The sequence below is a fragment of the Cryptomeria japonica genome, chromosome 11, assembly GCF_030272615.1.
Source record: "Cryptomeria japonica chromosome 11, Sugi_1.0, whole genome shotgun sequence".
NCBI lineage: Eukaryota > Viridiplantae > Streptophyta > Pinopsida > Cupressales > Cupressaceae > Cryptomeria > Cryptomeria japonica.
Genome location: NC_081415.1, coordinates 577,557,566 through 577,580,818, shown reverse-complemented (window position 1 = coordinate 577,580,818; position 23,253 = coordinate 577,557,566). Strand labels below are relative to the sequence as shown.

The 23,253-nt window shown below is 39.7% G+C and overlaps 1 protein-coding gene across 1 annotated transcript in view; it reads right to left on the bottom strand.

Annotated features, from left to right (window-relative positions):
- The window catches only part of LOC131029496 (uncharacterized), a 106,751-nt gene that overhangs the window by 69,558 nt on the left and 13,940 nt on the right, over positions 1-23,253 (bottom strand). The window contains exon 2 of the mRNA XM_057960000.2: positions 21,599-21,768. Coding sequence (XP_057815983.2) covers positions 21,599-21,768 — 170 coding nt within the window. The remainder of the gene's footprint in view (positions 1-21,598; positions 21,769-23,253) is intronic.

Here is a 23,253-nt window from a genome sequence, read left to right as displayed (position 1 = left end):
ACCTAACTCAGACCTTCAAAGATGATATTCACTCACCAAGCAAGACTCAATTAGCAACAAGAGCAGAACCAAGCCCTAAGGAAGACTCTCAAAGAAACCCTAATTCTGGGGCCCCATGGACTCACCCTGGCTCAAGCAGAGCCTGCCATCCTAGTGATCCCTCTGGCAACACTCAGCATGCAAAGCCTAACAGACAAACCCTAAAAACCTAGAAAGCAAACCCCAAAAAGCAAAAAAAAGTAGGGGTCCCCATTTGCAATGGGGCGATGTGTGAATACGTCACAACAGTACCTTAGCAAGGTACGTAGTCTCTTAGGTGATTCACTCCTGTCCCTTTGAGAGGTACAGGAGCGAATTTAGCATTTTGGCTCAAATTCTCCCTTTTCCATCATTGAACTTTATTTCAATTCTCTTTCAAAGACATGTATAAGTCAATTTCTCCTTCATCAAAGCTTCGAAGCATGAGTTTGATCCAAATTGGAAGCAAGAGGGAGGCTTTGGAAGAATTCGCTCTGATTTGAGAGCAATGTACATGGCTTAGGGTGAAAATCGCTCCTGTCCCTTTGAAAGGTACAAGAGCGAAATGCCAAATTCCTCATTCAATCTTTTCACTTGCCTTTGCTTCATTGAATCCTATCTTAAGCATTTAAACCATTTGAATGAGAAGACATATTCACTTGACCCTTGAGAATGCACAAAGAGGAATTTCACTTGGATCTTAATGCCAAGGACCTGAATCTAATGAAATTCAGTCAGATTGCTCTAGTTTGTATTTAGCAATCAGAATAACCTCCTTTGCACTTCTCAACTTGATCAGTTTTTGAACACACCCCTTTGCAACACTTGATCTAACTTTGTTTTTTGGAGATGGTTTTTCAACTTTGTTTGTAGATGAAAGCCTAGCCAAGGTTTTAGAAAGAACTTTGTAACTTTTGATGTGATTGGTTTTCTGAGCCATCTCTGCACCTCATGGTATGATCAGTCATTTTGACTTCCTCTGCAAACCATAACTTGGATTGGTTAAATTATATACTTGTCATCTTGGGTCTGATTGACTGCTTGTAGGTCTGATTTTGAGCATCCATTTGTTCTATTGTTGGAGTTGTCTCTCAATCTGCACTATTTGATGTTTGAAATGAATAACCTATTCTCCTTTTCCTAGCTAAACATCAAATCAGAACTTGGAAATTCTCATTAATGTCTGATCCTTGCTCAAACTTGCTGTTGTTTCTCCATATCTGACAATACAATGAAATTCCTGCCCTTTTGCTTTTACCTCTAATTTTTTGTGATTCTTCACTAAATCTGATCAAGAGAAGGATAATATCATTCAATAAATTCACTGTAATTGAAGAGATTTTGCTCTGTGGAAGATGAATATGCTGCTTTTTGGAAGAGTCTGGGCTGTTCAATGATGTAATTTGCGTTGGATATTAGGGTCTTTCTGACTCTATCCCTATCAAACTGACACATCTGCACTCAAAGTCCAGCAAAGTGACACATCTGCACTCAAAGGCCAGCTCTGTATCCTTTTATTGCCACACCTTGCCTCATGGTTTAACGTGGATTGAAGGGGCTTAGGCATGTGCTGTGGATGGTGAGGTGGATGCTATCTGTTTTACCTTTTAAATATGCCTTAAGAAACTTTTTCTCCACTCCAAAATTTCGGTGGGGCCATGCAATGCCAAAGACCCGAAAAAAATTACATTTTCAGCCAGTGGATGGTGGGTCCCAGAAATTATGTGGCAAAGACATGTGAAAACTTTTAAAATTTCCATCTCTGATTTTGTGGGGCCCAGCAGGAGAGTCCTTAAAAGACTTATTTAATTCCCCATTTTGGAGTGTGTAGTGCCCAGCAGGAGAGTCCTTAAAAGACTTATTTAATTCCCCATTTTGGAGTGTGTGGGGCCCAGTATGTGTGAAAGAAATGTGAGGAAAGTGGCTACGAAATGTTTAAGGGGAGCAGCTACGTGGAGAAAGAGGGGGGAATGGGATGTTGGAGGAAAGGGGGACATAAGGGATATAAATGATGGAAGTAGGAGATACGTGGGGGGGAATGAGGTTTAGGATGTGGGAGGAAGGGTTGGAGTTAGGATATGTTGGGGAATAAAGTGGAGTGGGAGGTATAAGGGGGTAATGAAAGGGTAAAAGGGATGTGTTGATGTGTTTTTTATGCACATGCGAACACAGAATACAATACCAAGGCATCTTATCCTCTCTTGAACAAAGTTTCCTCGAATGCTGAAGATTTCGCCTAAGGATCAATTGAGGCAACTTGTTGTGACGTTTTCACACATCGCCCCATTGCAAATGGGGACCCATGTTTTTTTTGCTCGTTTTGCTCGTTTTCGCTTTGTTTTTTTAGGGTTTTGTTAGTTTGTTAGTTGTCTGGATTTAGGGTCAAGCCTTAGGGTTTTAATTACTGTCTTTTCGGACCAGAATCCAGTCGGATTTGGGAGCTTTTTGATTTTCCTTTTCTAGAATGCAAATTTTGAATGCAATGAATTCGCCAGAATGGTCTAATTTTCAATTGGAATGTTGATGCAGAGCTTAAATTTGTCTAAGTGTTGAAGATGAAATGTGATTTTTTGTCCAATTGAATATTTTTGACCAAATTTTGACATTTTTGATTTTTGATCCTAGGCATCTCAAATGATTTGTTTTCGCCTTGTGAAGTGTTAAAATGTGTAAAATCATGTTATTTTGGCCTGTAGGAGCAAAATCGCTCCTGTCCCTTAGTGAAGGACGGGAGCTCGTTTTCAAATATTTTACTATTCCTGCAGGGTCAAGATGAATTACGAATTGGAAGTGATGGAGAAAGGCGAGATCTTTCCATTGAATATAAATTGAAGATTTTCATGAGCACAGAAATGCCTCCAGGGGAAAGATCGCTCCTCTCCCTCAGTGAAGGACCGGAGCTACAAATTCAATTTCGCCTTGTCCTTGCAAGATTTTGATGACTTAATGATTTGAGGACGTCCAAAGGAAGATGCTTTGCCAAATGAATATAATTTGAGATGCAAAAACGAAGGAGAATGACCTATATTGACCAAATCGCTCCTGTCCCTCTCCAAGGGACCAGGGCGAGGTACCTTGTAGCTCTCGTCCCTCTCCCAGGGACCAGAGCGATTTCCTTCATTATGCAAAATCCAGACAAAGGTCAAGGCAAGTTTACGTTCAAAAACAAGGAAAAACATGAGATAAATGCGTTGAATATAAATTGAAGATTTTTGGGACGTCCATAACAGTGCTAATTGCCTAAATCGCTCCTGTCCCTCAGTGAAGGACCGGAGCGACAAATCCAATTTTGCTTTGTCCTTGCAAAATTTTAACGTCTTGACGATGTGAGAAGGTCCAAAGAGGTACATTTTATCAAATGAATATAACTTGAAGTGCTGTCGGGGAGATCAACAGGGTAGCAAGTCCGGCTTGAGTGAGGTCCTGATCCTGAAATTTGGCTAAGTCTGGAATGTCCTGATCCTGAAATTTGACTAAGTCTGGAAACTGAAAAACCTCCAAAAACTAGATTTTGCAATATAACTCCTGGAGGTCTGAAACCACTCTCAAACATCCTGAAAGTATATATGGAATATAACTTAAAGTATAAGAAAGAAGAAACATAGAAGGAAATGTCACTTATACTTAAATGTTATATTCCATTAAAATTGTCCTGATCGAGAGTGCGAAATGTCAAATTTCGCTCCTGTCCTTCTCCAAGGGTCCAGAGCGAAATGCGCTCGTGTCCCTCTCCAAGGGACCAAGGCGAATCGCTCGTGTCCCTCACCAAGGGACCAGAGCGAAAATGCTTAGTTGAGCCATTCCTGACCTTGTTTGGACGAATCGAGACATCAAAGGCATGGTGAAGGACGAAATGAGCATGATAGAACATCCCGACTTGATCAAAAAACAATGAAATGATGAAGTTTTGCCTAGAGGGTCAAATTCGCTCCTGTCCCTCACTGAAGGACCAGAGCGAAGTTCTTCATAAGGTACGATCTGGGCAAAGATCAAGCAAATTTTATGTTCGAAGGCAAGAAAGGAGGTCAATCGAACCCGTTGAAGACAAATTGAAGATTATCAAACGTCAACAAAGGACCAAAATGCTTAAGTTCGCTCCTGTCCCTCAGGAAGGGACCAGAGCGATTTTTGTTGTAGATGATTTTCTCGCCAAATTTCAACCGATCTCAAGGCATGAATGAATGAAAGGAGGCATTGCGAATCCGTTGAATATAATTTTCGAAGGTGATGAAGTGAAATGAGGCCCACAAGAGCAAAATCGCTCCTGTCCCTCAGTCAGGGACCAGGGCGATGAGGTACGTATCTTCCCACTTTTTCATTTTTGGGCGCTAAACAAACATTTTTTAAATTTATTTAAATGCTAGAAAAAAATCGATATTTAATTAAAAGCATTTAAATAGCGCATGGTATGTATTTATTAATTATTTTTTGCCTTTGTAAAAAATCGAAATTTATTAATTAAAAATAAAGGCATTTAATAATTAATTATTAATTTAATAAAAATCAAAAGGGAGCGCTTGGGTTTATTTTGTCAAGGTCGGCCTTTATTATTTATTTAAAAATCGTTTTAATTGCTATATTTTGCAAAAAGTCGGCCTAAGGTCAATATGAAGGTGAGCGCCTATAAAGGAAGGTGTTTATTTCATTTTCACATCATCATTTATCATCTCTCATATGCAACTTGGAGAAGGCAAAAGAGGAGCGAATTTCATACAAAGGAAGGGCGAAATTATCATTCAAGAAGAGGAGCGAATTCAATCAAAGGTGGTGCGAAACATCTATCCAAAGGAGAGGCGAACTTGAAGTTTCAAGTTAGGCGAACTTGCCAAGGACATTGAAGAACACATCAAAGACTTGAAGGGTGGCGAAGTTGATAAGAGGAACGTTCTTTTGAAGATCACATCAAGACTATCGAATTTCAAATTTTGCCTAGGCGAATTCCTTTATTTTGCATTCTAGAGTTAAGCTCTCAAAGAGGTATGACGATATGGATTTATTGTCTTGATTTTGAATTGTTCATCGTCATTTCCTTAATTTTAAATTTTGGAATTTTGTTTTGCCTTAGCTCAGTCTTTTTTAGGAAATGATTAATAAAGGACTTATCATTAAGTTTCCTAAAAAATTGCTCTCTAATTTATGTTATGTATTGCAAAATCATGGTACTAATTTTGAAATGTTTTGTAGGCATCAAATGGAGGTCTCATCAAGGAAAATCAAGCCGGATCCAGGACGGTCTTCGCCAGGACGATCAAGCCAGGACATGGACGACCTTCTTTGGACTAACATCATCAAGGGCAATCCAGCGTTCCAAGGCGAGGTACATCATCTTCCTGCACATCAAAGACGCAGGGAGTTAGAACAAGGGCTCGTTGAAGAAGCAAAATAGTTCTAGATGAATTAATTAAAGAAAGCTTCTCAACAACATCAAGTTGAATATTTACCAAAGTTACAAGTGTCAGATGAGGTGGCATCCTAGTCATCATTTCTCCAATCAGTGAGGTCCATCTCAGCATGTCCAGATTCAATGTACTTAACTCATGGAAGGTGGCACAAACTCCGATGTACCTACCCCGGCTATCCATTGGTCGATTTTTCTAAAAGGGACATGTGTCCAAGCAATACAATTTTATCATTGGTCAAGCATTAAATGTTATGTAATGGTTGTAACAAACCCTAATTAGGGTTTTCATTGTAAAATCTTGGCCATTGATCTTGAATTGATCTAAGCCATCAAATTGTATTGTGGGCACTATATAAGCCCAGGCATTTCATTTTGTAAGAAGAAATTTTTAGATGATTAGAGAGAGTTGTAAATAGTTGGAAGAGTTAGAATATAGTTGATAGAATAGCAATTAGAGTAGAATAGGAGGACAAGGCAAGAAATTGTTGCCATTGATTGTAAACAAACTCCATTTTCATTGAAGTAATGGTGAAATATGTCGTTTTCTTGCAATTTGCATGGTTTCTTGTTGAAGTCTTCAATCTTAGATGGTAGATAATTAGATGAATGGAGGAAATGTGCTTGATTAATGGTGAAATTCGTATATCCATACTACTAGCAATTTGTTGATTGCAAACTTGCCTTGTGTAGTCGACTGGAATCGTTCAGCTTAAGCTCAATTTCAATTTGTCGCCTCTTCATTGGTATGCATCAACTTGGATGGTATCTATGCCTGCGGTGATGATTTGAACATCATAAAGCTTCCCATAGAAGATTGCACTAGTCTTGTGTAGATGTTCCATTGATGTCAAAACAAGACCTAGTTAGAGTTTCATCAAAAATCAATCATTGCTCCTACATTCTTAGTATTAGGATTAGATCCTCTCTTCGCCCTTATCCTTTTTCCATTTTTTTAATCTAAGTTAGTAAGAGCCTGTGTCCAGCAAAGCAGATCGGAAGTTCAATGTAAGTCCCCTTGTGATTCCAGCAAATCACATCATACCACTGGAGCTTGTCCACACGTGGAGACCCCACTAAAAGAACCTTGGAGTCTACCTAACTGATCCTTTACGCGAATCTTCAGCAGTTAGAGACTATTTTCTCAAGAGAGGATAAGATGCCTTTAGGTATTTTATTCTGTGTATGATTGTGTACAAAATACACGTCAACACAACTCCAAGGTTCTGGTATGTAGGTTCTCTACGTGTGGATGAGCTCAATTTGGTCTGATGTGATTATGCTGGAATCACAAGGGGACTTACATTAGAATGCCTGAGCGTTTAATCTTTTGGAACTTAAGTCCTATCAACTCACTAGGAAATAAAGAAATAGTAAAAGATTGAGGGTTCAGGAAATCTATTCTACGACCTAGAATGTAAGAAGATAGATGAACGACTAGGTGGAGTCCTACTGGGATAGGTCTCACCATCAAACTGAACAATTCAACACCAGCACAGTGGGATCTTTTAGGGTAGTTTTGAAGATGTTCAAATCATCACCGTTAAACATTGATCACCATTCAAGTTACTGTATGAACAATAGACGCATAACAATTCGAGATTAAGCTCATTCAATGCCAGTTGACCACACAGGGAGCACTTACAATCAGTAAGAGGCTAGTGGTTTGGACTAGGGGGATTCCACGCGAGTGCATTCAGTAACTTCATTCATTCAATCTAATCATTTACCATCTAAAATGAAGATTCAACAAGAAACCATGCATATTGCAAAGAAACAACACACTTCACACCATAACTTCAATGAAAACGGAGTTCATTTACAATCAAGGCAACAATTTCTTGCCTTCTCTTCCTAATCTACTCTAATTGCTATTTACTCTCTATTGATCACTAGCTATTCTAACCTCTATTTACTAACTATTAAACCCCTATTTATTAGAATATTTAATTATATTTAGTTCCTTGTTTAAAGGTCATTTAGCTTTTTAGTTAAATAGCTTTTAAGCTTTATTTAGCATTTAGCTTTTTCTTTTTAGTTAATTAGCTTTTAAGCTTAATTTAGCTTTTAGCTCTTTAATCTTTTACTTTAACGTTATGTTCTAATTATAGAACATCGTCTTGTAACCTCTATATATACGTGTGTATATCGTTCAATGTAATCATCTGATTATTGAATCATTCATTCAATTGATTTTTCATGGTATCAGAGCATGGAAATTAAAAATTTCGAATTTTTTGTTATTAAAATTTTTCGAAGTTTTTATTGAAGAGATTTTTTTAAAACTTTTTTTTTTTTTAAAAAGAGCAGATTTATTTTTGCAGGTTGAAAATTTTCCTAGGGTTTCTGCAATTTTTGACTAGGGTTTTGACCCTTCAGTTCCAGTCGAAATTTTATTCTGGTTACAGATTCTTGGTGGGTTTTTTGAGACCTCAACTGGGTCATCGTCAGATTTTTTGGGTGCATCGTTTTTCGTGCCTCAATTTTTGAGTTGTCGGATTTGCATTCTGTTTTCAGATTCTTGGTGGGTTTTTCGAGAGCTTCTTTGGGTTGGTCTCAGATTTTTCTGGGTGCCTCGTTTTCCGCACCTCAAATTTTGTGCCAGCAAATTTGCCTTGGAATTTAAAAACAGTTCACAATTTCTGCTATTTCTGTGCACGTTGGGATTTTTGCTGTTTCTTTTTGGGCACCATTTATGCTGTTTTAAGTGTGCAGAAAATTTTAATTTTGGGGTTTCATCCAAACCTCGAAATTCCTTGGAATTCGTGCCAAAATTCTCCTGTAGGGTTTCAATTTTTTCAGCAGCTGCTTCTATTTTGATTTTTTTTTTAAATTAGATTCTTTTGTCTCTTGCTTTCACTCAGTTGACCTTGATCAACATCGATTTCCATGATGGCATCATTAACCAACATCATGTTGGAACACAGTCAGAAGTTCAACGGCCGCAACTACAGCACCTGGAAACAACGTATGCTTACCATCTTTGAGTATCGTTGCCTTGATCAGCTTGTTTTGGGCAAGGAATCTCGTCCTACAACAGCAAGTGATGATCAAGACAAACATGATGTGAAGAATCAAGAGGTTGTCATGCTTATCAAACTCTCTGTCACAAATGATCAACTCCCACAAGTGCCTTCAGGTAAAACAGCAAAAGAGATCTGGGATCTTTTGAACGATCTTCATGAAACGTCCGACAAGAGCTGAACTTTCTTTCTGAAGAATATGTTGTTTTCTATCATGATGGACTAAAAGTCATCTATCTAGGCACATCTTACGAAGATCAAGGACATCCGTGATCAGTTAGAAGCTATAGGCCGAACCATGGTGGAAGAGGATATGGTAGTGATCACACTGAAAAGCCTTCCCAGATCCTACGAGCATTTCATTGATATGCTCAATATCTCCTCTACTAGTGTTGATTTGAAGTATCCTGATCTTTGCAACAAGCTGCAGCAACAGGATCGATGGAAGCAGCAGTTTGGAAGCAGCGCTAGTTCATCCACTGAACAGGCTTTCACAGCCTCAGCTTCACATAAGTACAAGGGTAAAGCTCCGTCCTTCCAGCAGAAAGGACAAGGTCAAGGTCAACCTCAGCAGTCTTCCAAAAAGAAGAGCTTACAGTGTTCCTACTGTCATATATATGGCCATTTGGTGAAAGATTGCCGGAAATTGATAGTATCCCAGCAATCCAAACAGGGAGGGTCCAAGCAGAAAGCCAATTCTGCCACGCATCCTGATCAAAAGGAATCTGCCTTCTATGCGTTCATGGCCCAAATCTCCTCTGATGATGTTCAATCATCAGCCTGGTACATTGACTCTGGAGCCTCTCGACATTTCACACATCGTCGGGATTGGTTTACAGAGTACATGCCTTTCACTGATTCAGTGATCTTTGGTGGAGGCGAAGAGTATATTGTTGTCGGCAAGGGCAACGTTCAGCTTTTATCTGGTGGGAGGGATTTAATATTCCTCAATGTATACTTTGTACCTGGTATGAAGCTCAATCTACTGTCAGTGAGTCAGATTATGCAACATTCACCATAGCTAGATGTCGTCTTCAAGTTGCACAAGTGCAGCATTGTTGACAGGGAGACTCGCACTACAGTTGCAGTTGGTATTGAGGATCATGGTCTTTATAGACTTGTTGATTCTACTGGTTCTCAAGAGCTCGCCATGGCAGCTAGGAGTACTTCCATCAGTACTCTTTGGCATCAACGATATGGGCATCTCAATGTCCACTATCTCTCTCAATTGATTCGAGAGGATCTAGTCGTAGGATTACCTGAGATTCAAACTCAGAATCATGGAGTTTGCGGAGCATGTCAAGCTGGAAAGCAGCATAGGACTCCGTTTTCAAATGGAGACGCTTGGAGAGAATCCAAGATGTTGCAACTCATTCATGCAGACATCTGTGGTCCCATGAACACTCCATCAGTCACTGGATGCAGGTATTTTCTATTATTTGTTGATGATTTCAGCAGACGCATGTGGGTTTATTTTCTTAAGCAGAAATCAGAGGTGTTCATGTTTCAAATGTTTAAGGCCTTAGTGGAAAAAGAGTCTAGCTGTCAGATAGTCACTCTTTGGTCCAACAATGGAGGGGAATTTTGTTCCACAGAGTTCACCAACTTTTGTGCATCACATGGCATTAAGCATCAGCTTACCACACCTTACACCCCACAACAGAACGGTGTTGTTGAGCGCAGGAACCGTACAGTCACTGAGATGGCTCGGTCTATGTTGGAGCATAGAAATGTTCCAAAACACTTTTGGGTGGAAGTGGTCTTCACTGCAGTCTACCTTCTGAACCGGTCTCCCACAAAGGTCGTTAAGAAGATGACTCCAGAGGAAGCTTGGTCTTGTAGGAAGCCCAAAATCAATCATTTGAAAGTTTTTGGCTCTACAGCTTATGTTTGAATTCCAGATGCCATGCGCACCAAACTGGATCCAAAGTCAGAAATTGATGTTCATCGACTACAGTGACAACCACAAGGCATATAGGTTGGTTGATATCTACACTAATCACCTCATATTCAGTTGAGATGTAGTATTTGATGAAGAAAGAGGGCCTTTTCAGCCTTCCTCTCTGTTGACGTGTATTTTGTACACCATCATACACAGAATAAAATACCTAAAGGCATCTTATCCTCTCTTGAATAAAGTCTCTAACTGCTGAAGATTCGCATGAAGGATCAGTTAGGATGACTCCAATGTTCTGGTTAGTAGGGTCTCTACGTGTGGATAAACTCCAGTGGTATGATGTGATTTGCTGGAATCACAAGGGGACTTACATCTGATGATTGAACTTCCGATCTGCTTTGCTGGAACACAGGCTCTTACTGGCTTAGATTTGAAAAAATGGAAAAAGGATGAGGGCGAAGAGAAGATCTAATCCTAATACTAAGAATGTAGGAGCAATGATTTGATTTTTGATGAAACTCTAACTAGGTCTTGTTTTGACATCAATGGACCATCTCCACAAGGCTAGTGCGATCTTCTAAGGGAAGCTTTATGATGTTCAAATCATCACCGCAGGCATAGACACCATCAAGTTGATGCATATCAATGAAGAAGCGACAAATTGAAATTGAGCTTAAGCTGAATGATTCCAGTTGACTACACAAGGCAAGTCTGCAATCAACAAACTGCTAGTAGTATGGATATACGAATTCCACCATTAATCAATCGCATTTCCTCCATTCATCTAATCATCTACCATCTAGGATTGAAGACTCAACAAGAAACCATGCAAATTGCAAGAAACGACACACTTCACCATTACTTCAATGAAAATGGAGTTTGTTTACAATCAATGACAACAATTTCTTGCCTTGTCCTCCTATTCTACTCTAATTACTATTCTATCAATTTCTAATTACTCTCTATCTACTAACTGCTTTCTATTATTTACAACTTTCTCTAATTCACTTTACAAAATGAAATGTCAGGGCTTATATAGTGCCCACAATTCAATTCGATGGCTTAGATCAATTCAAGATCAATGGCCAAGATTCAATAATGAAAACCCTAATTAGGGTTTGTTACAACCATTACATAACATTTAATGCTTGACCAATGATAAAATTGTATTGCTTGGACACATGTCCCCTCTAGAAAAATCGACCAATGGATAGCCGGGTAGGTACATCGGAGTTTGTGCCACCTTCCATGAGTTAAGTACATTGAATCTGGACATGCTGAGGTGGACCTCACTGATTGGAGACGTGATGACTAGGATGCCACCTCGTCTGACACTTGGTTGATACTCAATTTGGTAGCGTTGAGAAGTTATCTTTGATTAACTCTTCTAAAATTATTTGCTTCTTCAACGAGCCCTTTGCTCTGACTTCTTGTGTCCTTGATTTGCAGGATGATGATGTACCTCGCCTTGTAATACTGGATTGAAAGAGGTCGCCCTTGTCCTGGCTTGATCGTCCCGGCGAAGACCGTCCTTGATCCGGCTTGATTTTCCTTGATGAGATCTCCATTTGATGCCTACACAACATTTCAAAATTAGCAACATGATTTTGCAATGAATAACTAGATTAGAGATTAAATTTAGGAAACTTCATAATAAGTCCTTGAGTTATCATTTCCTAAACGACGATTGAGCTATTAGAATTCAAAATTTCAAAATTTAAGGCTATGACGATCAAAATTCGAAATTAAAACAAGGGATCTTGTCATACCTTACTTGAGAGTTTAACTCTAAAATGCAAAACAAAGGAATTCGCCTAGGCACAAATCAAAATTTGATGGCTTCAACGTGATCTCTCTCCAAATGAATGTCCACTTTAGCAATTCGCCACCTTGGGGGAGGAGTCTTCAATGTCTTGAAGATAACAAATTCGCCTTACTTGAAACAAACACGCACTCCTCTTTGATGATAATTTCGCACCTTGTCTTCTCCAAAATCGCATATGAAAGAGGATAAAATGATGATTTGAAAATGAAATAAACACCTCCCTTTATAGGCGCTCACCTTCACATTGACCCTAGGCCGACTTTGGTGAATAAGGCAAAAATAAACTTAAAGGCCGACCTTTGTAAAATGAAACAAATTTTAAATCAAGCGCCCCATTTTATTTATAATTAATTAATTTAATGCCTATAATTTTAAATAAACTCGATTTTTAAAAGGCAAAAATTAATTAATAAAGACCCATGCGCTAATGTTAAATGCTAACTTTAATTGGATTTCAAATTTATCGATTTTTTCCTAGCATTTAATAAAATCTAAAGAATGTTTTAGCGCCAAATTTGGAAGAGGTAAGGACACAAACCTATCGCTCTGGTCCCTGACTAAGGGACAGGAGCGAATTTGATGTTTAGTCTTGATTCTCTTGCCTTTTATGTTCAAAACCTCCATCCTCACGTTGAGACTGGCATGTTTGCCAAAAAACTCGAGCTTGATCATCTTGATTTGGTGGATGAATGCCCTCTAAGGTGGGTATCGCCCTGGTCCCTTGGTGAGGGACAGGAGCAAACTTCATGCTCTGGCCAACATTTGCTATCTCTCAAGCTTTACTCCTTGTTCATCACCTTGCAAATGATATCCTTGATCTTGCGAACCTTGACTTTGACGTGATCTTGAAGGAAAACAAATGATTTAATGAAAATCGCCCTAGTCCCTTGATGAGGGACAGGAGCGATATAGCTTCCTTGTTCAAATTGATAGTCTTTTGACGTTTGAAACCTTTGCATATCATCATCTTAAGACGCCTTAGACCCTGTGCAACCATGTACAATCTTGACTTGGCATGAATTTTGAATGAATTGGCAAATATGGTGGATATCGCCCTGGTCCCTGACTGAGGGACAGGAGCGAACTTCAATGTCCTGGGCTCATGCTTGCTTTCATCAACTTGCCATTGCTTTCATCGTGTAAAATGAAGTCCCTTGGTCCCCTTTGGACACTTGAAACGTGATCAACATTCAAAATCTAAGCTTTCATGAAGATTTCGCTCTGGTCCCTGCCTGAGGGACAGGAGCGAATTTGTACTTTCAAGCTCAACTACACTTTGCCAACTTCCAAATTTATCTTCAACGGTCTAGTTTCACCCTCCTTTCTTGCCTTCAAACTTAAAACTTGCTTTCTTTTGCCTGAATTTTACCTTATGAAGAATTTCGCTCTGGTCCCTGGGAGAGGGACGGGAGCTACAATGGATTTCGCCCTGGTCCCTGACTAAGGGATAGGAGCGATTTTGCATTTTGGTCTATTTTTCCTCATGAAGGCACTTCAAGTTATATTCAATTGATAAAACATATCTCCTTTGATCTCTTCAAGTCGTCAAATCGTTCAAATCTTTCAAGGACAAGGAAATTTTGGATTTCAAGCTCCGGTCCTTCAGTGAGGGACAGGAGCGATTTTTGCCCTCCAGGCCCAAATGCTTCACTTTTCACCATGAAATGTCTTTGCTAGGGAAGATATCATCCTGCCTCATGCTATGAATAAAAGTTAATGTCCAAACAAAGTCTAAAAATGTGCATATGAATAAAATCGCTCTGGTCCTTCAGTGAGGGACAGGAGCGAATTTGACCTTCTAGGCAAAAACTTCATCATTTCATCGTTTTTGATCAAGTCTGGATGCTCTATCATGCTCATTTCGTCCTTCACCATGCCTTTGATGTCTCAATTTGTCCAAACAAGGTCAGGAATGACTCCACTAAGCTTTTTCGCTCTGGACCCTTGGTGAGGGACAGGAGCGCTTCGCCTTGGTCCTCCTGGGAGGGACAGGAGCGAAATTCGCTTTGGATCCTCAGTGAAGGACAGGAGCGAAATTTGACTTTTCGAACTCTCTATCAGGGCAATTTTAATGGAATATAACACTTAAAGTATAAGTGACATTTCCTTCTATGCTTCTTCTTTCTTATACTTTAAGTTATATTCCATATATACTTTCAGGATGTTTGAGAGTGGTTTCAGACCTCCAGGAGTTATATTGCAAAATCTAGTTTTTGGAGGTTTTTCAGTTTCCAGACTTAGTCAAATTCAGGATCAGGACATTCCAGACTTAGTCAAATTCCAGGATCAGGACTTTAGACTTAGCCAAATTTCAGGACATTCCAGATTTCACTCAAACCGGACTTGCTTATCCATGTGATCCCCTGGGCGACACTCAAAATGCAAAGGCTTACTAACAAAACCCTAAAAGACCTAGAAAACAAACCCTAAAAAGCAAAAAAAAACAAGGGTCCCCATTTGCAATGGGGCGATGTGTGAAAACGTCACAACACTCTCCTGATTTGAGCACTGAGGATCACCCTCCAAAGGCTGCAAGTATGGGTGTTCGTCTTCCCTTCGCTCCACCTGATGGGAGGAATTTAGTTGACTCTGAAGTTGTGGGGTCTCCCAGGCATGACATTGCACCCCCTGACTTTCCTCAGGATCTTCTCGATCCACATCCAGAGGAGCTTGGATGCAGATATTCCAAGCACTCTTCATCCTGCAACAGATGTTGGTACTTCTACTCTCCGGCCTAAGTGGTGGGCCAAGACCATTGGTGATCTTCATGATGATGAGCTCATTGAGGGTAGATCAATTAGAGGTAAGAGCAAGCAACACAGTTAATTTTGCTCTTATGGCCAACATTCACAGTATTTATGCGCCTCAAACATATATAGAGGCTAAAGGTGTACCTGAATGGGAAAAGGCTATGGCAGCGGAGCAACATAGTCTTCTGAAAAACAACACTTGGGTATTGTCTGATCTTCCTCCAGGAAAGAAGCCCATTGGCTACAAATGGGTGTTTAAAGTCAAGTATAAAGTTGATGGGAGCCTTGATAAGTACAAGGCTCGATTGGTGGCAAAAGGGTTTTCACAAAAGGAGGGCATCAACTATGAGGAGACATTTGCTTCCACAGCCAAGATGAGTACCATTAGGCTTGTCCTCGCTCTCTCAGCTCAATTTGGATGGAAAGTCCATCAAATGGACGTCAAGAGTGCCTTTCTCAATGGTGATTTGCAAGAAGAAGTCTACATGACGCAACCTCCAGGTTTCAAGGTTGTCGGTAAGGAACACCAAGTATGTAGACTAAGTCAAAGCACTCTATGGCCTCAAACAGGCTCCTCGTGCATGGTACATCAAAATTGATAAGTACTTGATTGATCAAGGCTTTCAGAGAGTCCTTCAGATCCCAATTTGTATGTCAAACATACTAGTGATGATATTCTATTTCTAGTAGTCTATGTTGATGATCTCATCATTACTCACAATGCAGCACATCTGATCATGCAGGTCAAACAAAATTTGTGTCAGCATTTTGATATGACAGATTTGGGACTTCTTCATTATTGTCTCGGTGTAGAAGTTTGGCAAATTGATAGCCACATATTCATTTCTCAGTCAAAGTATGCCGAGAGCCTACTAGATAAGTTTCGAATGCTAGATTCACCTGTAGTGCATGAGTCTTCATTTAGGCAACTAGTGGGCAGCCTCATCTATCTCACCGCCACTAGACCTGACATCAGTTATGCTATGAGCTATATTTATCGCTTCATGTCAGCCCCAAAAGTTGAACATTGGGTTGCAGCGAAGCGTGTGCTTAGATATGTGAAGGGCACTCCTGATTTTGGCATTCTGTACAGCAAAAGCAAAGATCCTAGGCTGGTTGGTTTTACAAACTCGGATTGGGCAGGTTGTGTTGATGACAGAAAGTCAACTTCTGGGTATGTTTTCAGCTTGGGTACAGGTGCAATCACATGGGCCAGCAAGAAGCAACAAGCAATAGCTCTTTCCTCGACCGAAGCAGAGTATCGGGGAACTGTTAAGGCAGCATGTGAGGCAATTTGGCTACGTAGGATGCTTGCAGACATGCAAATGTCTCAACCAGGACCTACTCCCTTGTTTTGTGATAATCAAGGGGTTCTAAAATTAGCCAAAAATCCAATCTTCCATGAGCGGACAAAGCATGTGGAGCTTCATTGTCATTTCATCCACCCACATGTTGAAGATGGATCAGTGATACTGCAGTACATTCCTACAAAAGATCAGACTGCAGATATCCTCACCAAGTCCTTGAGCCCGGCAAAGTTTCTCAAATTTAGAAGGCAGCTTGGTGGATAGCATGACCATTAAGGGGGGGTATTAGAATATTTAATTATATTTTAGTCACCTATATTTAGTTCCTTGTTTAATTGTCATTTAGCTTTTTAGTTAATTAGCTTTTAAGCTTTATTTAGCATTTAGCTTTTTCTTTTTAGTTAATTAGCTTTTAAGCTTAATTTAGCTTTTAGCTCTTTAATCTTTTACTTTAACGTTATGTTCTAATTATAGAACATCGTCTTGTAACCTCTATATATACGTGTGTATATCGTTCAATGTAATCATCCGATTATTGAATCATTCATTCAATTTATTTTTCACTATTATCCCTTACAAATGAAGAGCCAGAGCTTTATATAGAGAGCTCTTTACATTTCAATGGCTCTGATTGATTTACAATCAATGGCTAGGATTACAAGATGAAAACCCTAATTAGGGTTTGTTACAACAAACTCTCTTTAGCCAATGAGAAAATTACATTTCATGAGCGTGGACCAATAGGAAACCGAGGTAGGTGCCTCGAAGTTTGTGCTATCACTGGTGAGTCAAGTACATTGAATCTAGACATACTGATGTGGACCTATCTGACTGGAGGAACAGTGAATAGGATGCCACCTTGTCTTGCGTTAGTGCTTGGTCAGGGAACTTTGTATTTCTTGATATTCAATGAGAAGCTTAACTTTGATTAACTCTTCTGAAACTATCTACTTCTACAACGTACCCTTACACTGACTTTGGTTGATCCTCCTTCGTCCTTGATGTACTTGAGGAATGATGTACCTCTCCTTGACTCTTTTGTGCTTGATGAGAACTCTTCACAGTCAAGTCACTCCTCCTCTGGTAGCTCACCTCGCCTTGAAATGTTTATAAGATCTTTCTTCTCTGACATCCTGTGGTTTCTCCATGTGGTAGAATGAGGTCCTTGAGGATGGTTAGCTTTACTATTTGCAACTCCTTGAACACTTGAAGTCCTTCAACTTAGAAGCACTTTGAGTCCTCCTCCATGCATTTGAGGTGTCTTTAATGATGATGGAACTTGAATAGGTCCTCCTTGTCCTTGTTTGTTCTTCCTTCTAGCCCGGTCTTGTTGATCTGCAAAACAAGCAAAAGATGATTAAGAATACATGATATATTCATTCTAACATAGCATTTCTTACCTTAAATCATCAACAAGAAGGCATTAGGATCAATTTCGCTCTAGACCCTCTCCAAGGACAGGACCTATAATGAAATTCGCTCTAGAGCCTCTCCAGGGACAGGACCTATAATGAGATTTTCACTCTATTCATCTTCCATTCATAATCTCTTTGCCTTGAACCTAACTTTTCAAACCTCCTCCTATCATGATCAAGTCAATTCGCCATCAATTTAGCTTAAAACAAGGTTCTTTTAGTGCATTAGGTGAAATAGGGAGTCCTTCTAGGGATTTCGCTCTAGACCCTTTGGAAGGGTCAAGAGCTTAGATAAATTTCGCTTTGGACCCTTTGGAAGGGTCAGGAGCGAATTTGCTCCTTTAGGCTCAATTTTTCCATCATTGACTTCATTTTCAACCTTTCCTCGTCAAAACAAGTGTTTTGCCTTCAAAAATGCTTGGGGATGGATTAGTTCAAAGGTATGAACAAGGTACAATACTTCTTGAAGAAATTCACTTTGGACCCTTTGGAAGGGTCAGGAGCGAATTTGCTCTTTTTGGCTCAATTCACATCCTTTTTCACTTAGCTTTGCTTTAGACTTGACTTTCGAATCCTTTTCTTGCCATGCATGACCACCATTCAATATCTCTGGTGAGGAATTAGGTCTTTTGGAGGATTTCGCTCTAGACCCTTTGGAAGGGTCAGGAGCAAAATTTGACAATTATGCTCAAATCCCTCACATTTAGTGATCATGACCTACTCAAATGCATGCCTAAGGGTGCCTCTAAGTTCAATCAACCTCAATTAAAGCTTTGGAACCTAAGCTTGATGCAAAGAAGGGAGATCTAAGGAAATTCGCTCTGGATCTTTTGGAAGGGTCAGGAGCGAATTTGAGGAATTAGCCTTATAGATATCATTCAAACATTCAATACTTCACCCTCACTCACATTGCTCTCACCTTAGGACATGTTAACAAATCACCCTAAGGAGGTGCCTAGTTCAAAATGTTGGATCAAAAGCACATCTTAACAATTTCGCACAAGTACCCTTGGAAGGATGGGACCTAAAGAGGAATTTCGCTCTAGACCCTTTGGAAGGTTCAGGAGCAAAATTCATGTTTTAGGCTCAATTTCCTCATCCCATCTCGTTCCAACCTGCTCACAAGGTATAGATGGGTCATTCCTCACTCAATCAAGGCATAGGAGCAAGCTTTGAGGTCTAAACTGGGAGCAAGAGAAGAGTCTAAGGAAATTCGCTCTGGACCCTTTGGAAGGGTCAGGAGCGAAATTTGCAATAATGCTCAAATTCTTGACCTTTTCTCCAAATTTTCAAGTCTAGTTTGATCAAAGGCATCCAAAAGGTTAATACAAGCTGATTTCCTCCCAATCCACTTCTCAAAGTGAAAGTTTTGTCCAAAATAGGAGTCAAAAGAGAGCTAAGGAAGATTTCGCTCCCGTCCCTTTGGAAGAGTTCGCTCTTGTCCCTTTGGAAGGGTCAGGAGCGAGTTTGACACTATCACTCAAATTCCTCATTCAACTCTCAAGTTTTCATGCTCAATCTTCATGTTCTTTGCTCCTCGAAGGGTAAATGAGTGGAATTGGTATCAAACAAGGCTCTAGACATAATGCAAAGACTCTCCCAAACTCAATCGAGGCATAAACCCAAGACTAGAGCAAGGCCTGACCTAGAGAGGGCTTTCAAAGAGACCCTGACCTAGACCACCTAGTGACCCACTTCAATTCAAGCAGACCCTGCTATCCTAATGAGCCTTCTGGCAACTCTCCAATGCAAAGATTAATAGACAAAACCCAAACGACAAAGCCAAGAAAACCAACCCCAGAAAGCAAAAAGCAGGGGTCCCCATTTGCAATGGGGCGATGTGTGAATACGTCACAACGGGATGTAGGTTATAATGGGAGTTATAAGGGGCAAGGAAAAATGGTAAGGGGGTAGGGTGGTAGGTTAGGATAGGGATAGGATATGGGTAGGCTAGGGTGGGGGTAGGTGATAAAGTGGAAAGGTGTGGGTAGGAAGAAGGTAATTAGAAATAAAGGTGGGAAAGGGGAATAATTAAGTAGGTAAGGAGGTTAGGATGTTGTGGGCTAAGGGGTATGGAGATAGGAGGGTAGAAGATGTAGGTGTGGGCAAAGGTAGGTGTAAATGTAGATGAACGGTAGTGGATGAGTATACTAGGATGGGGAGAGGGTTGGGTAGGTAAAGGTATAGGTTAGAAGATGGGATGTAAGGTAAGGGACATGGAAGTGGTAGGTTATGTAGAGATTTAAGGCATGGAGTATGAAAGGTGGATGGAGGGTAGGTGATAGGAAGGTAGGTGAGTTAGAAGGTATGGTAAATAGAAGTGAAGAGTGTTAGGGGAGGAAGAAATGGAAGGAAATGAAAATGGGAGTGATTGGGTTTTGGGCACCCACTGATAGGATCGAGAGAAGTGGAAGGGATTATGCCTTGGCTGGGCAAAGGGAATGTTAAACCTCACTTCATCTCAAAGAGAAAGACTTGGCCAAATCCTGAGCAACTACGAACAAAAGGCTAATAGCAAAGATTCGACAACAACTTAACAACTAAGCTAAGAGGACTAACCTAGAAAGCGAAAAAAAGTGGGGGTCCCCATTTGCAATGGGGCGATGTGTGAATTCATCACAACAGGTTGGCCGAACAGATTTGTGCAATCCCAATAGTATAGATTATCCCGATGACACTTGATCGAGATAACTACCTCGATGGCAAACTTTGACAACTTTCTACAACAGAGACCCTTTATCGGGATAACTATCCCGATGACCATTTTGACAACTTTTTGCAACAACACTTTATCGGTATAATTTATCCCGATAACAACATTTTGACAATTTTTTAATAGCATTACAGATTTGCAAATTATGACTCCAAATTCGACATATCCATTACAAATGGTCTCAATAGACCTTATCGAATCAGAATGACATGACCCCTGACTCCCAAGATTCAAACACCTAATTGGCATAGTAACTAGACTCTAGGTGCTCCTACACCACTTTTTGCAAATTATGAGGTATTTAAATTTATTTATTGCTAATTATGAGTATCGTTGTTTTATTTTCTATATTTTTTTGTTTTATTACATATATTCTATATGTATATATGTATGTATGTATGTATGCATGCATGCATGCATACATACATACACAGACATACACACACACACGCATGCATACACACATACACACACACATACATATGTACACACACGCACGCACACACACATGCATGCATACACACACACACACGAACACATTCCTGTATCTGACCAAATGAAAAATAATAAATACAAATTGTTGTACTGCCATACCAGAATCCAATACCTGTACACACTCATACCAAAACCGGTAACTTAGATTTTACGAATATCAAATCAATTTTGCTTTTGTATTAGATTTCAAGTATGAAGCTTATGGCACTTTTTCCTTATTTTGCTGTTTACACATGTATGGTAAATCTAACCGATTGATTTTCAAGTGCAGTTAAAATTAGTTTGATATGAGATGCAATACTATAAACATTTTCCTTAAAATTTACTATTTCTCAACTTGCCAAGTTTTAGCAACGAATCCAACTCCAACTTCAAAAAAAGCTTGCTGAATCCAAGTGTGTGTGTGTGCGTGTATGTGTGTATAAAGTGAAAAGGTTCCTTAATACTATAAGCATTTTCCTTAAAATTTACTATTTCTCAACTTGCCAAGTTTTAGCAACGAATCCAACTCCAACTTAAAAAAAAGCTTGCTGAGTGTTTGTGTGTGTGTGTATAAAGTGAAAAGGTTCCTTTGTCCCTTCTCATGCACACAAGAGGCATAAAGCTTAGGTTAACATAGAATTACACCTTTTACCTATACATCATTCCATACATTTATTCCATTGTACATTAAAAAACAACTAACTTTTCACAATTTTCTATCTTGATGGCAGCCCTGCAGAGTTAGAGAGAGTTTGAGAAATAGCTCTACACATACAGGTAAATTGTTATGAATCAGCCATTGCTCCAGCTCAGCCAGTCTGCTCTTTGCATTCTCATCTGGATCTTCTGCATCATCTCTCTCACTTTCTTTGCCTTTCATGCCTGCAGGTTTTCCAGGAAGTAACAGCAGTAGACCTCCTAGAAGGTTCTTGTTCACCAGATAGTCTGTTCAAGGAATAATCCGATATGTGAGTGGCATTAACCACTCAGAACAATACAATACTATAATATTTTAGGCAACAAAAGGATTCGAACTTCCAAACTCAACCAGTCTAATATTACAAAATAAAAATAAAAAAATTCAAAACACTAATTATCATTACTGAAGTGTGCCCCTTTCATGTTGAGTGACATTAACCACCCAGAACTATACAATACTAATACTATTCTAAACAAGAAAAGATATCCGAAGCTTCAAACTTGAACAGTATAGATACAAATGGAAAATACTGGTGAATATCACTTGATGTACGGAGTTTTCATGTTGGTGAACCCCACAAAATAAATTTCTTAAACTACTTGTGTGTTTTATCCAGTGTGACAGGCAAGATGAGATGCTGATGACATAGAACGAAATACTACCTTGATCAGCTTATGCACATCTTTTCATTGACTTCCAGGAAGTCTAATTCTAGGTTAAGGCAAGGAGTTGCCCCACTCCATCTTTCTTTTCTCATGGACTGATAGACTTTTATTGTTCTATTAATATTCTTCATTGTATATTTTGACCATCTCACATATCTATATATGGATTTTGAGTTGTAAAGATGCGACAGTATCATTTGAGCCATGTGACTTTGATTTCACCATGTGCGTAAATGAGTTCTCTACACATATCACCAAACTATTAAGGTTATCTCTTCATGCACTTAGAAATTGTGATACATGAACGATTAGGAATATATGTGACAGAGATTGTTAGTAATATAATCTGGATAATGATTAGATGTGTGTTGATGCTACCTTTGCGTGATATGATTATTTCGTTATCCAAGTATGATATGTTCAGTGTTACACGGGCGTTGGGGACGGGGGGGACGCGTTTCCGGGATGGGGGGACCAAGGGCCTAAATTTGGGGACGGCGGGGGGACGGCAGCGGGGGGTTGGTGGGGTGGTGGTGCTCATATACTTGTACATATACATATAGTACTTGAAAAACTAGTTTTGAAAAGATGAATGACAGTATTACAGTGTAAGAATTACATTTCAAATGAGACTATAGGAAATTTGAAATACTAAATCTAAATACCAAGATTTCTAAGTTGTGTTGTTATATGGAGCCTAATCAAACTCGGAGGTTAGATTTTCCCTACTTCTATCCGCGCAGTTTCCCCCTATATTTTTCAACGGGGGTTTGGGGGCAGCGCCCCCAAGTTGGGGTCAAGGGGCATCGCCCCTTGCGGGATCGAGGGGCAGCGCCCCGCGAGGCCAAAAATACTTTTATTATTTTCTAAAGGCATCGGGTGTTATTTTTCTATTGGCCCACGTCCAATTAGAGTTACCCCTTAACCCTCAAAAAACTTAAAAACTCCCTTTTTTTTTAAATTTTAATTTTAAACATTGCATATAAGTGGGGGCGACAGGAGACGTCTGGGTGTCTCCCCGTCCTTGGAGAGACGTCTGCACGTCTCTTGAAGGACGGGGAGACG